Source organism: Stegodyphus dumicola, chromosome 1 (assembly GCF_044657685.1).
Source record: "Stegodyphus dumicola isolate Sdum_Otavi_A_Nest chromosome 1, ASM4465768v1".
Lineage (NCBI taxonomy): Eukaryota > Metazoa > Arthropoda > Arachnida > Araneae > Eresidae > Stegodyphus > Stegodyphus dumicola.
Genome location: NC_140768.1, coordinates 267,809,879 through 267,823,271, shown reverse-complemented (window position 1 = coordinate 267,823,271; position 13,393 = coordinate 267,809,879). Strand labels below are relative to the sequence as shown.

The window sequence follows — 13,393 nt, the reverse complement described above, 5'->3', positions numbered from 1 at the left end:
TATAAAATCATACCTGAAGTAGCGAATCCTTTCTCCCTTCTCGTATAAATTAATAACTTATTCAACTTTTATACCCATTTACTTAAAAATCCTATACTTATTTAATTATTTATTATGCATGCATTTTGTTTTTCAGTTCATGAAATTCCAAGTATTATGAATAAATTTTCAGTTTGATTGCATATGAAGCATGTTTCAGAGCATATAAAAGAATACAAAATAATTTTGATGATTCACACACTTTAGAATAAATTCACTGTTTTGGTGCTGCCATCTGCAGGCTACAAGGATAATAAGGATGTTATTAATCAAATGTTGCATCCTTTTTTCAGACTATTATATTTATACGAGATGAAAATGAAAAAGGAGACGAAATTTCATCTTATATTGATTATGCTCTTAAATTACGAACAGAAGATTGGGAACTCTACTTTAGCGGAGAGAAAAAGATCGTACCGACTGAAACAGATTTAAGGTAAGTTTGACGATGGATTTAAATCTTTTTGCATTTAGTAATTAAACTTTGTCAAAATCCCTATAAAAGCGATTTTTTAATACATAAAAAAATAGTTTTTGCCTAATTTTGTGTTAAATGAAAATTTTAAACTTATGCTAACTTTGCATTGTCAATCAGTTATAAAAATATGTTACCTATATTACAACAATAATAAAAAAGGTCGTAAAAAACGTATAAAAGTTTGTAGGGGTTATTTTAAGTTCCTAATAGTTACTTTTAATTTTGAACATCTTTTCTTTCTTCTCTAGTTTCCCTACCAGAATGAGTTTTCAGGATCGCATTTTGCGTAAATGAGGCCGAACCAGTATTTAAAGAGAAGTTTCGGTCACTTTAGTAGAAAAGCTTTGAAGGTCTTAGTACAGCATGTTCTGCCTTCGGCCAGGTCATTGCTTCAAGTCTGATCTTTACGTTCGGCTGTATTTTTACGTGCCTGCTAGTATTCGCCGGTGATAGTACTACCTAGTTATTGCTGTGCTGCTTCGGCTGGTTTTAGTTTAGTTAGCATTAGGTTAGTTTCTTATTTTCTATCTTAAGTGGAGGCTTCATGTAAGCCCGATAGGGGCAGCTCTCAACTTTAAGAAATGCTAAAATACCTAGATAATGAGGTTTCGTCTAAAATTCAGCCGAATTTATTCCTCGATAAACATTCTTCTAACAGACAAATTTTCTTCCGCCATCACTGAATCGATGAAAAAATTGGCTTCAGTAACATCTAACCAGAATAAGTTGAATCTGTCAGCAATGGAAGATGATTATGCTTAAAGAAGATGAGTCCTTCCTTTTGCTTTCAATCGAATGATGATAGGCAAGAGTTCAGCATTATCCTAGCAAGAAAAAGAAAAAGCAGTTTAGTGCTTGTGATATTGGCACATAGCCTCTTAATCGGATCTGCTAATGTGGAGCATCGTAAACTAAATTCTCGATGAAAAGAGATGAGTCTGAGAAGTTCCGTGACTGCCTACGATACATTCCGCATGTCTGATAATGGTTATAATCTTTACAGCTGATGCCATAGATCTGAAAGTGATTATATTCTTAACAGATGCAGGTAGAACTGGGTGGGACACCAGAATTTCACCTCTGAACGATAATATAATCTGTATCGCAAATCTGCGCTGTTATTTCACCATGGAGCACATACTATTTTCCAACAGGGCAACGCAGAATGTAATCCACACTTTAAGTATTTCCTGCGTTTTGTGTCATTCTGTCAAGTATGCATGGAATATTTATTCATTTCTGGTTTGTGCTAAATTATTCTGCATATGGTACACTCTGCATATGGTACACTATGCTATGACCTTCATAAATACGTGACGAATCGTATTGCCACATAAACTTGCAAAATATTCGAGAACACATGTACGTTTTTTTCTTTAGCGCAAAAGGGTTATTAGTCTTAAAACGGCATTTTATGTTAAATAATCTGCGTGAATATATGCATGTTTCTAGCACCGTAAAAAAAAAAAAAAAAAAAAAAAAAAAAAAAAAACTGTACCTACAGACATCAAATTTTGAATAATATAGTTCTCCTTTCGAATATGGGTACTTAGAATTTGTTTTATTTCTTACATCATATTTTATAAACCTTTAATGAATTTTCGATTAAAAAGCTCAACAATTTTAAAGCGAGTAGTGGCAACACTGTTGGGAATAAAACAATTTTATCTCCAGTGCGCGAGACTATCTATTGGAAATTCTAAAGATATTGTGTTTTAAAATATTTTTAGTACAATATGGCATTAGCACAAATGCTGTCGAAACGTGTATGAGTCTACTAATGGGCGAGGGAGGCCCGTTGGGGCGTAATATAACACCTGAAAGCTTTCAGATTTTTTTTAAATTCTTGGTTTCGTAATTTTATAAGAACTTTAGATTTTCCTTGCAGTTTTATAAAGGTTGTAATATTAAAAGTAATGAAATTCAAGAACAAGCTGTAAACCATATTAATACTGGAAAACTGAAAGTTTATTTGCATTTACTGAAATTATTTAATACAATAAAGTGAATATACTAACCTAGATCACAACAAGAGAAGCGCTGACTGAAAATATCACATTTATTCATCCCCAAAATAAATCTTCATTGTTGTAAAATATGTACAACTAATTATTCTGAATTGATTTAGATTAACTGCTAGTTGGAAATGAATTTAGTTAGTATTAGAATTTAGTTAGAATTAGTAATGCTAGTTTGTAATATTAATCTAATTATTAACCTATAAGGTATTTATCCCGCCTTATTAGTATGCCTTCATGGTCAGCACACTCGAAGCGTATTCGAGGGGTCCATGGTTCGAGTGCTGGTGAAGATCATTTTTCCCTTCTCCCGCATCAAAAAAAAATCGTAATAATTGTGTAAACCTCATAATGTAAGGCTGAATCGAAAATGTATATTTAACCTTTGTTATTGCAAATAAAACTAATACAAAATATTAAATGATGCTGAAATATAGCGTTAAAGAATAGTTAAGTTGTACTTTCTGAAATGATCTTAATAAATGTATCACAATGCTTTATTGTGTATGTTTTCTCTTTTGTCCGCAGAAAATATTTCAACAGTTTGTTATATTCACTTGCATAGATGCATTGTGAATGCATTGTGTTCACAGTGTATCTGGCCAAGTTTGTATATCGATAAATTCATATTTTGGTTCTTACAGCTTTTATAATTGGAAAAAAGCGAAGGTCTTTTCCACCTCTACTCCCAATTTCGACGTTGTCACAGACATGGATTCTCACAAGATGTACTTCGTTTGCAAGAAAGACGGTTATCCTGTGGAGGTCAGCCCCGAAGTAAACTTTTGCAATTTATGTCTTTCTTTTAACGCCCAAGATTTTCGTGTGATTAATGGGAAGAAATCATTAAATGTGATTAATGGGAAGAAAACATTAAATATGTAACAGAAAAGGCATAGTCTCTAATTGGAGGAAAGATAAACTGTTTTTCTAAGCATTTACTTGATAACATTGAAAAAAATTCGGAACTTCCTTGGAAAGTCGTAATTTTTCGCTTCTAGGTCACATGTCCTTATCATGTCTAAACATTTTGGGCACATTCAGTGAAAGAAACTTGTTTTGTTATCGTTGCTCGAGGAGTGGCTTCTCATCCTTGTTTTATGCACTTTTTGAGGATGAAATTCAGAAATAAGTAAATAAAATTTCAGAATTTAGAATTTTGGAAATTAAAATCTCAAATCAATTTTACTTCGTTTATATTATAAAAGATATCTTATTCCTGTTGTCTCCAAGGTAACGAGTTTTCTAGGTTATCTTATTAAGAAATAATTTGCGAAGTCGGTGTTGTAAAGTCATAAGTTAAAAGGTAATTAAAATATCTGTAAGACGATTTAAAAGTATCGGCAGGTGAGTAGTCTTCTCAAGTCATGAAAAATGCACATTCTGATTAAATAAATGAGTTGAAGAAAACATTTTGATTAGAAATATGTATTAAAATATTAATGCTATAATAGTTATTATTATTACTGATTTACACAAGGCGTGGTTTTGGCATTAGACCATCTTTATATGACATTCCCACTTAATGGTGTTAATGAAGATTCTAAAATTACATTAATTAATGAGAGAATAATATTCCAGAGCTACCAAGAAATATTTTCGTGCAGCTTAAGTAAAACTGAACTTAATTAATATGAATTTAAAACGTTAAATTCAGTAATTCTGTCATTTAACTAACATATGATAAAGCCCCTAAATCTCTTCAACTAGGCAGCTTTGAGGTGAAATTGCCATTACTTCGAGGAATTAATCATTCGGTTATTGGTGGATAACCAGACATTAAGGAAAGAACATTTTAAGACTAATTTAATTTACATACTTCATCTAATTCAGCTAACATTTTGCAAAGTTAATTAAATATTTTATATTTCTAATTTAATTGCTTAATTACTGGCGTAAAATCAATTTAGTTAGTTGATTAATTTATCATAAATGTTAAATTATTATTTAATGTTTCTAAAAATGTTAGGCTTTGTAGTTTACATATTTATCCTAAGTATAATGATATTTTAATCCCGTTTTATTAAGGAATTTAACGAAAATCTTATCTTAATATTTATTCTTCATTTCTTCTTACCTTTAGTTTTATGCTTCGTTTTTGAGAAAAAGCTACTATTTAGTTATGTATTACTGTTGAAAAATAATGTATGCATTTGTAGTAGGAAAAACATTTTTTTTTAACATCTTGCTAAGATTAAACCTACAAACTTCGAGAAAGTGTATTGATGCGTTTGCTTGTGAGGCATACGTACACTGCGGGAAAAAAAAAAAAAAAAAAAAAAAAAAAAAAAAATAGTTGTATATTCCCTTTTCTACTGGGCCGATTGACGAAATTCAACTTGCGTTTTTCATGTCTCGAAAGCGCGACTTAGGATATGTATTAGATTTATATACAGCATTGTTCTAATACAGGTATTTTGACACAGAATTGGACTTTTCCTGAAATGACATCCATATTTCGATTCCGCGACTCAAATTAAGCCAAACTGCCAAGTTTTGTAAAAATCGCACGAGTAGTTTTTAAAAAATTAGCTCTCAAAATTTAAGCTCCTCAGTGTTAACTCAATTTGATATATATTTATTAATAACTTATTTTTATTAAACTTACTTGATGCCTTCTCCCAGAATTCTAAATTTATTCTTAATCCAAATATAATACGCACATTTTGTTATGGTTAAATTTTAAAATTTGTATTTTTGAATATTTTTATAAATTTTTAGAAAAGCGTTTTGTATTATACGTTGTTTGTTATTATAACCTATAAAATTTTTAACATCATCTTAAAGGAGATGTATTTCTAGGCACACTTGCAAACAATCAGAGATTTTTATTCAAAATTTCCTAGGATATATGTGAATTTACATATTGGTGCGTTTTAAAATTTGGCATATATAAATTGAATGCAATGCTGTTTCACATCATTTCTAAGTCTGCCTTTATCTGATTAGTACGAAATCTAGAGTACAAAATCAGTCTGCTGTAGCATCATTTCACTCAAAACATTCAAGTTTCATTCACCATTTGCAGATGTAGCAAGGAGAGTATTAGCGCTAATTCTCATAATTAGTAAGAACTAAGTACCTCACTGATGTTCGTTAATTCCATTAATGTGAACTAGGCATACCACGTAGCATATAATGTTGATATTAGGGCAAATCCGCACAATTCGAATAGCATTTTTTCCCGTTTTTCACGGAGAGGAAAAAAGTGGCCTTTCTTTCTCTCAGCGCGCTATAGCGGCGTCAGAAATTGCTCGACATTTAAGTAATGTAAATTTTAGGAAACTTTATTTACAGTAAGTTTGTACAGATATTATCTACAGTAAATGTTTAAAAATTGCTGAGCTTACGTTTTGCTTAGTTATAAACGAAAAACTGAAAACAGTGCCAAAATTTTGTGTTTTGTTTGATTTTCGTTGCGAGGCGGCCTCTGGCGAGGTGGGAAACATAAAATTCGGATTATGCACTCCAAAAACATCAGATCAGGTTAAAAAAAAACTTCTGTGATTTTTCATTGAAAACACCCCTTTCTGACCCTTCGATGACTAGACTAACATGTGTAACCGGAAAATAGACATATTGGAAGCTGTTCCTGTCAGAATGGAGATTATATGGAATACGGAACAAGTTTCTTACATCCTGAAGCAAAATAATTAATGTGAAAGAAGCTAATGAGGAAAAATCTTAATTCGTAATGATGAATGTACTTCTTAATAATATATTAATTAATAATTTTCTGTGAACACTTAACGATTTTAAAAACATATATATTTTAACTGAATAGAAAAAATTACTCTTATGTGATATAATTAACCACGAAATTATCAAAGGATTAGGAGTTCTAGTAATTTGCATCGACAATCATGGGAATAATTTGAATAGCAATTTTATGAATTCTTTATTATCGCTGCATCAATGAGGCCTGAAATTGCTAAAATTAAAACTTAGTTAAAAAACGCTTTTATTTTTTTGAGGAAGAAGCAAAAATTTTTATACACGTTTACTTAGTTGAGATTTAATAATTTTAATTTTCAGTCAATAATACAGTAATATTACATTAATATTTTTCATAATACATTAATGTTTTTCATTTTCAGTCATAACACATTTGTGATATCATGTTTCATTTTCTGTCAATAAGTACAGAAAACATAACAGCAGAATTAAATGATTTCTTGCCTTTATTAACCGACACGAATAGATTCATCTATCTCGTAATAATTTAATTTTTTTAACTATGCGATTGTAGACCGCGTTTTACAGACTGCATAATTTTTAAGCTGAATACAACAAACTACTTGAAAATTTTATAATCTAACATGTAAGAAAGCGAATATAATCTTCCGTACTCAAACTGAATTAATTTCTTTCTGTACTTTGATAATTGTTTATCAGAGTTACGATTAAATTAATTGATTTGTTGATAAATGAACCAAGAAATGCTATTTCTTTTTCAGTCTCGTGACGTTGGAGGCAGTGTAATTCGATACGATGTTGATGGAACACTTTATTCTCAAGCTGTCATTTTTGATCACGTCTGTAACCGACCCATCCCCTAGATATGTACATCCTCTCATCGTGCTGCCATCTAGTGCACGTTATTGCTCATAATTTTGCTTCAGTATCAAATGTTTACTTTTAATGTCTTTTTAAATAAAATTTTTAAACATTTTAACCACGGAAATGTTATTTTTTTTTAATAATAATAAAAAAATAATAATATAATAAAATACTAATGTTGATAATAAAATACTATGTATATGCTATAGTATAAATAAATATATGTGAGATATAAAATAGTAAAACTAATTATTCACGGGTGTCATTATCAAGCCGAGAAAGAGAGAAGTTTAGAAGTATTAAATTTAAAACAGTTCAATAAATGTTTGCCTGCCTAAAACGTAATTTGTTTGTAATATGTACTGCTATCGGTGATTTCTAAACAGAAACAATATTTAATTCTAAAAAATCTGGTTTTTATATTCATCAAGTAAGAATTTTACAGGATTCATTATCATACATTGAAGCCTCAGGTTGATCGCTTTTATAGTCACATTAATAAACATATTTGGAAAAAGCTTTAGGCTCCGTAATGGTACGATTGTTTCCCTTTTAAATTATGCGTCTTTGAGAATCATATTTATCACTCATACCATTATTTGTATGTTTAACCCTTCGGCGGTTGCGAGATTAAAGAAGACTTTTTTTCCAAATACGCGTGATATCTGTTATTCGTAAAAAAAAAAAAAAAAAAAAAAAAAAAAAAAAAAAAAAGTTTAATAAGGCGTATTGTCACACTTTACGGGTTTGTTAGGATCTCCTTAATAACTAATTAGCAGAAAGAAATATATACTTTGTTGAAGCGATTAAGAGCTCATATAAAAAGTATACAGTTATAAGCAACTTGAGAAGGGGGAAAAAGAGAGAGAAAGTTTTAACACACCAGAAATAACAGAGATCATCAGAATCACTTTCAGAGCAAAGCAGTATTCAGCAAGAAGATGCAAGCGGAAATGGTAAGGATACCAGAGTTTCACCATTAGAAACAGGTGAACAATTTGCATAACAGCAGGTCTCATCCTGAGATCATCCTGAGCAAATAAGAGATTGTACCATAAGCCATATAGTCTTGCTTCACTACCGAGCAGTTCCGTCCCAATTTTGAAAGAGAACGCCCCTGCGGGTGATGAGCCGGGACAGTTCGGTATGGCAGTCAGATTCACTAACCACTGTGCCGGCGGGGGGCTGGTAATAAAAAACCAACAGCTCGATATAGTTATACGACTTTAGCTGAGTTAATGAATAGATTAACTTTCAGCTGCAATGAAGCTGTATATATAGAGTTGGCTTAGCATGTTTTGCAGAAAAATCTTTCATAGGGTTACGAAAATGCATTTTCTGAAAACTTCTAAAGTGTCGTCAAATTGGCTAGAAATTGCCAAATGTCATCAACTTAGCGATAAAATTTTCTTAAGAAAATTTACTCTCCTGTTAGGAGAATTCCTACCTATATTTCAGGTTCTAATTGAAGTAACTTTACAATTCGAGTACTGATTGATCCAGAATTAAAATTTCTCCATAATACACGTGTTAAACACTTACAGATACAATAAGTGGCCATAAATTCGATTAAACGGAAATGCGCAATAAAATTATAATATGAAAATGCGCTAAAAAAATATTAAATAAAAAAAATACATAGAACTATAAAAATAGAGCAATATTTATAAAATTTACAACTGCAGATTTACAGCAATATTTACTTTGTAGGTATTAATCAAATTTTTTAAGTGAGAAGGGAAATTAACTGTCCCTTTGCCAGGATTCGAATCATGAATTATCCAGTTATGGCTAAAAATTTGAACTGTAAGATTACACACGAAGGAATGAATTATTTTTTTACAATTTTATTTGGCTAAAAAGTGTGGTATTAAGATTGTAGAACTGTGTTTTTTGCGAAACATCTTATAGAAATTCTGCTCACATGTGGAGAAGTTTTATACAGAAGACATTTTTCTTTTATTTCCTTCTTTCTTCTTCTTCTTTTTTTTTTTTTAAATTTTTACTTTCGGAATCGTTTTATACAAAAGCTTTCTCCTATTCAGGCTACTATGGTCTCTATTTCCAAAAAATTTTGAAACTAGTAATATATTAAAAGCAATGAACAAATATAGAAAATTGCTGTACGAAAACGTCAGGTTATACTCTAATATCTCGAGTTCGCCATGAAAATTTGGAAAACATAAAAAATATTTTAAAAATTTCAAAAATAAAAAAAATTCTAAGTTATAAGGAAAATAAAAGTTTATATATAAAATATAATGTCAAATAGTGGCAAGAAATTGCTATAGCATTATTTCATTTTAAAATAAGCTACGTGGAGATATCTACATTTATTTAATAAAAAATATTTATTATCTTTGTACTTTATTTTGTTGGATGGCTTATGCATAAGGATTGCAACAAATATTTTCTACTCTTGCTAGGGCATGAAACCAACGACATGAAACAGTAACTATCTCCAAGACGTTTCCTTTTTAAAACGAGGGGTTGTATTAAGCAAAACATATTATAACTGAATGTTATTAAAATAGCCAGTATAAGTATAATATTGTGATGTTAATACATATTGGTTCAGCTTTGGAAATAGGTATTTGCTAATGTCTGTCTTATTTAGTTATCGGTACCAACAGAAATTAAAACCATTATTTTCATTACAAAGAACTTAAGTTATTACGAAAGTTTCAAATGATAGACTTCAGGCTAAACAACAAACTTCCGACTCTAAAATTGTAAGGTGAGATAAACATCTTTTTTATGTCATCTAAATAGCTCAATCCCACTTAAGATTTTAATTCGCATTAAATGTGGGAGATAAAAAGTCCCAATAATTTATTCTATACTTTGGCCATGAAACTTGTGACTTATCTCACTTCTCTGAGAGTAACATTAGAGCATGCTCACGAAACGGAAGTGAGCCTGACGTTGACAAGAGCCTTGAGCACCATATAGATGACAGCATGGCTTTGGTCAGTTCCACCCCCAGTTTTGAAGAAGAGCACTCAGGGAGACGGCTTCGAGAATCTCTAACCCTTCTTCCCCTACCAGCAACCTCTCCAGAGCCTTCGGCTCGCCGCATATTTAGAATGCCCCCATGCTGCACAGACACTATACATTTACAAACATCCATGCCTTCTCCGGGATCCGAAACCGGGCCCTTCGGTATAGCAGTCAGCATCGCTAACCACTATCCCGGCTGGGCGGCGTCATGAAACTTTGTAAGCTAAACAAGAAGCTTTGTAAACAGAGTTTTTCCGATGAACACACCTTACCACACAGCGTTGTCAATTTGTTTTTGATTAAATATTTGCCATATTTCTTACATTAGTTTACATAATTCAAAGTAATTATGTAAGTCTCTTATCCCAAAAGAAAGTTAGATTTCTATTACTTTTTTAGCTGAATGGTAAATAATGATATCTGCTGTAAGTTTAGTTCTAGGAAATGTCCGAAATTATCACCTTATATTAAAAAAATTCGTATGTTTTTGCATACTTTGATACTTTTTGTGTTTTAGGAATGAATTCTTAATAGATCGTCATAATTGCTTTTATATAACACTATAATAAGATGTATATTTACACATTGCTCTGAAACCCGGACTTTAACTTAAGGTACGAGAAAATAATCTGGCTGTTTTTAAAAGGAAAATACTAAGAAAAATCGTTGGTGATGTAAATGTTGAAGCCTTGTGGCGACATAAATGAATGGACATGAATGAATGGTAAAGAAAGTGATATTATTAAATATGTCCAAAATGAACAACATGAAATTAGTTGGTCACATTTGCTGACTGAATTCTTGTTGTATCTGAAGCACTTAAAAGTTTTAAGCATGAACCAATGAAAAAGTGAATCAGAGGAATCGTTGATAAATCACAAAGTGAAACATTTGGCCAATCAAATAGTGGAGTGAAAGAGTGTTCTAAGGAAGTTCGTACGCCCATCCTGAGACATTACCATTACGCTACCACAAGAAGAAAAAAGGGAAAATATGATATAAAAGTCGCTTATAATTTCTTTGAAAACTGAACATGTTCATTTAATAGCTGGTACTTAACGTGTTATCGCAACCACCTTAGTAGAAATCGCCAAATTTTCAGTATGTGCCAAACTCTGGAAACCATACGCATAACGATTCTTCAGGCACCATGCTCATAAGAATCTTTCAATCAGGCAAAATCATCATTTTCGCATGCGTTCTTTTTGTTGTATTCCAACGGCTTTTGTAAATAAATGGTGATATTTTATACCTTAATTCTAAAATATGCACTTGTGGAATTTGCCAGCGATGGAGGAAGCTACGGTAAAATTTCTTCAGAAACTCAATTTTAAAGCAAAATCTCTAAAGGGAGATAATGAAGAGATAAATTTGGTAGATAGCCATTGCTGTAGAGGTTTGAGCGATGTCAAGTTTCTGCAATACTCTGATTTTGTCTTAAGCAAAAACTGATAACTGCGTACTTATGCAGAGGAACAGCGAAAAAGATTTACAGAAAGATTTGGAGACGAATGTAAGTGTTTTAGTTTTTTAATATATGTCACAGAATCCTTATTTAAATATTAAATTCTTTTAAGTTGCTAAAATATGTTGGCTTTTCATATGTTGATAATGTTTGCCGACTTACAATAATTATCGATACTTCAGGAATCTTTTTATAGAAATTCGCGAAAACAACTAACTTGATAAGCAACTTTTACTTCTTCATCTATAACAACTTGCCAAGCTGGTTACGTTAATACGTAAGTACCTAGTCACTTTTTGTAGCAATGATTTTTTTAATGGACATGTCGAAATATTTAATCACTTAGTGTTCCTTCTTAGCATTAAAAACTCCTTTGATATTCGTAATAATCTTGATTGACTTTTAATCTGAATCTGTTCGCTTCTTAACAGAACAAGAAATCATGAAAACAAACAAAAAACGTAATGCTGAAGAACAAAAATTATCGCATTGAGAAATGGGGCTTTTAAAATTCGCATCCTGGCTGAATTCATATACATTTGAAAAAGTGAAAAAAATATTCAAGAAACTTATATCTAACGTGACATTCTTAAATCAAATTATGAGTTCACTTGATAACATTTGATTCACAAATTTCTGGTTAATCAACTGAAGAATGCTTATACTATATACAACAACAGGGTCTTTTTTATGCAAAAGTGGACGGCCATCTATCCAAATCCTTCAACCGCCGAATCAGATTCTGAATCTTGGTTCTCAGTATGTCAGACTGTGGTAGAGTGAAAACTTCTATCGTTCTCAGAATGTCGGACTGTCAGAAGTGAGTGAAAGCTTCCGTCATTCTTAGTTCTTGCTAGGACTGGGGAGCCAAAGAATTGCAGTTTTGTACATGTGCGTTGTTATATTACTTATCATGGCTTCAAAGAGGAAAAAATTAACATTAAAAATGAGAAAGTTGATTTAATTCATATAGCAGAAACTGAAAAGCTTAGGGAAGAAATTTGGAATATGTAAAAACCAAAGTAAGTCATGTGCTAAAGGATAAAGAAGAAATAAAATTACTGTGGACGACTAATTCAAAGGAATATTCCAAGACTGTAAAATTTAGAAAAACTGAAGCATATAAAATTGATACATTGGTCTTCAACCGGTTTTATTCTGCAAGAGAAAAACAATATTCCTGTAAATGGAGTATTAATGCAAGAAAAAGCAAAAGAAGTTGTGGCTAGTCTAGGACTATAGAACTTCAAAGCATCAAATGAAGCAAAGACAAAATTAGCAAAGATATGACAAATTTAAGCAAAGATCTAACATTATTTTTAAGACTATTTGAGTTGAATAAAAACCAGTAGAGGTGCAACATGTAACAGATTGGATAAGAAAGCTAATGAAATTTATAAAGGATATGAGGCTAAAATCTGTGATAGAAGAAATTGGATTATTTTACCGAATTTTGCCAAATAACACTATGCTTCAGAGGAGAACGTGCTGTGGTGGTAAAACCTCCAAGGAACGTCTCAGCGTCTCAATTTATTGTAATATGGAAGAAGAGTTTGAGCTACCACTTGTAACTGGAAAAGTAAAAAAAACCAAGATGGTTCAAACACATTAATCCAAAATCTTTATCGGCCATTTCGCATTAAAATGAAAAATCAGGGATGATACAAAGCGTAATATTAGAATGGTTGAAAATACTATAACTATAACTGCTCTGTTTTTGAATAATGAAATTTGATAACTTGTTAATTGTTTATTATTGTTTTGGTTTTTAGACTTGAGAATTTATGAAAAATGAATTTAAAATGTGACCACATTTTTCATGTAATTAAGATC

The 13,393-nt window shown here is 31.2% G+C and overlaps 1 protein-coding gene across 2 annotated transcripts in view; it reads left to right on the top strand.

The window, feature by feature from the left end:
* Nucleotides 1-7,620, top strand: part of LOC118189675 (cilia- and flagella-associated protein 299-like) — a 70,676-nt gene extending 63,056 nt beyond the window's left edge. For both annotated transcript variants that reach the window (XM_085811914.1, XM_085811909.1), the window contains exons 5-7: nt 333-475; nt 3,180-3,312; nt 6,993-7,620. In XM_085811914.1, the coding sequence (XP_085668040.1) occupies nt 333-475; nt 3,180-3,312; nt 6,993-7,094 (378 nt within the window). In that variant the 3' untranslated portion in view covers nt 7,095-7,620. The remainder of the gene's footprint in view (nt 1-332; nt 476-3,179; nt 3,313-6,992) is intronic.
* The last annotated feature ends 5,773 nt before the right edge of the window (nt 7,621-13,393 follow it).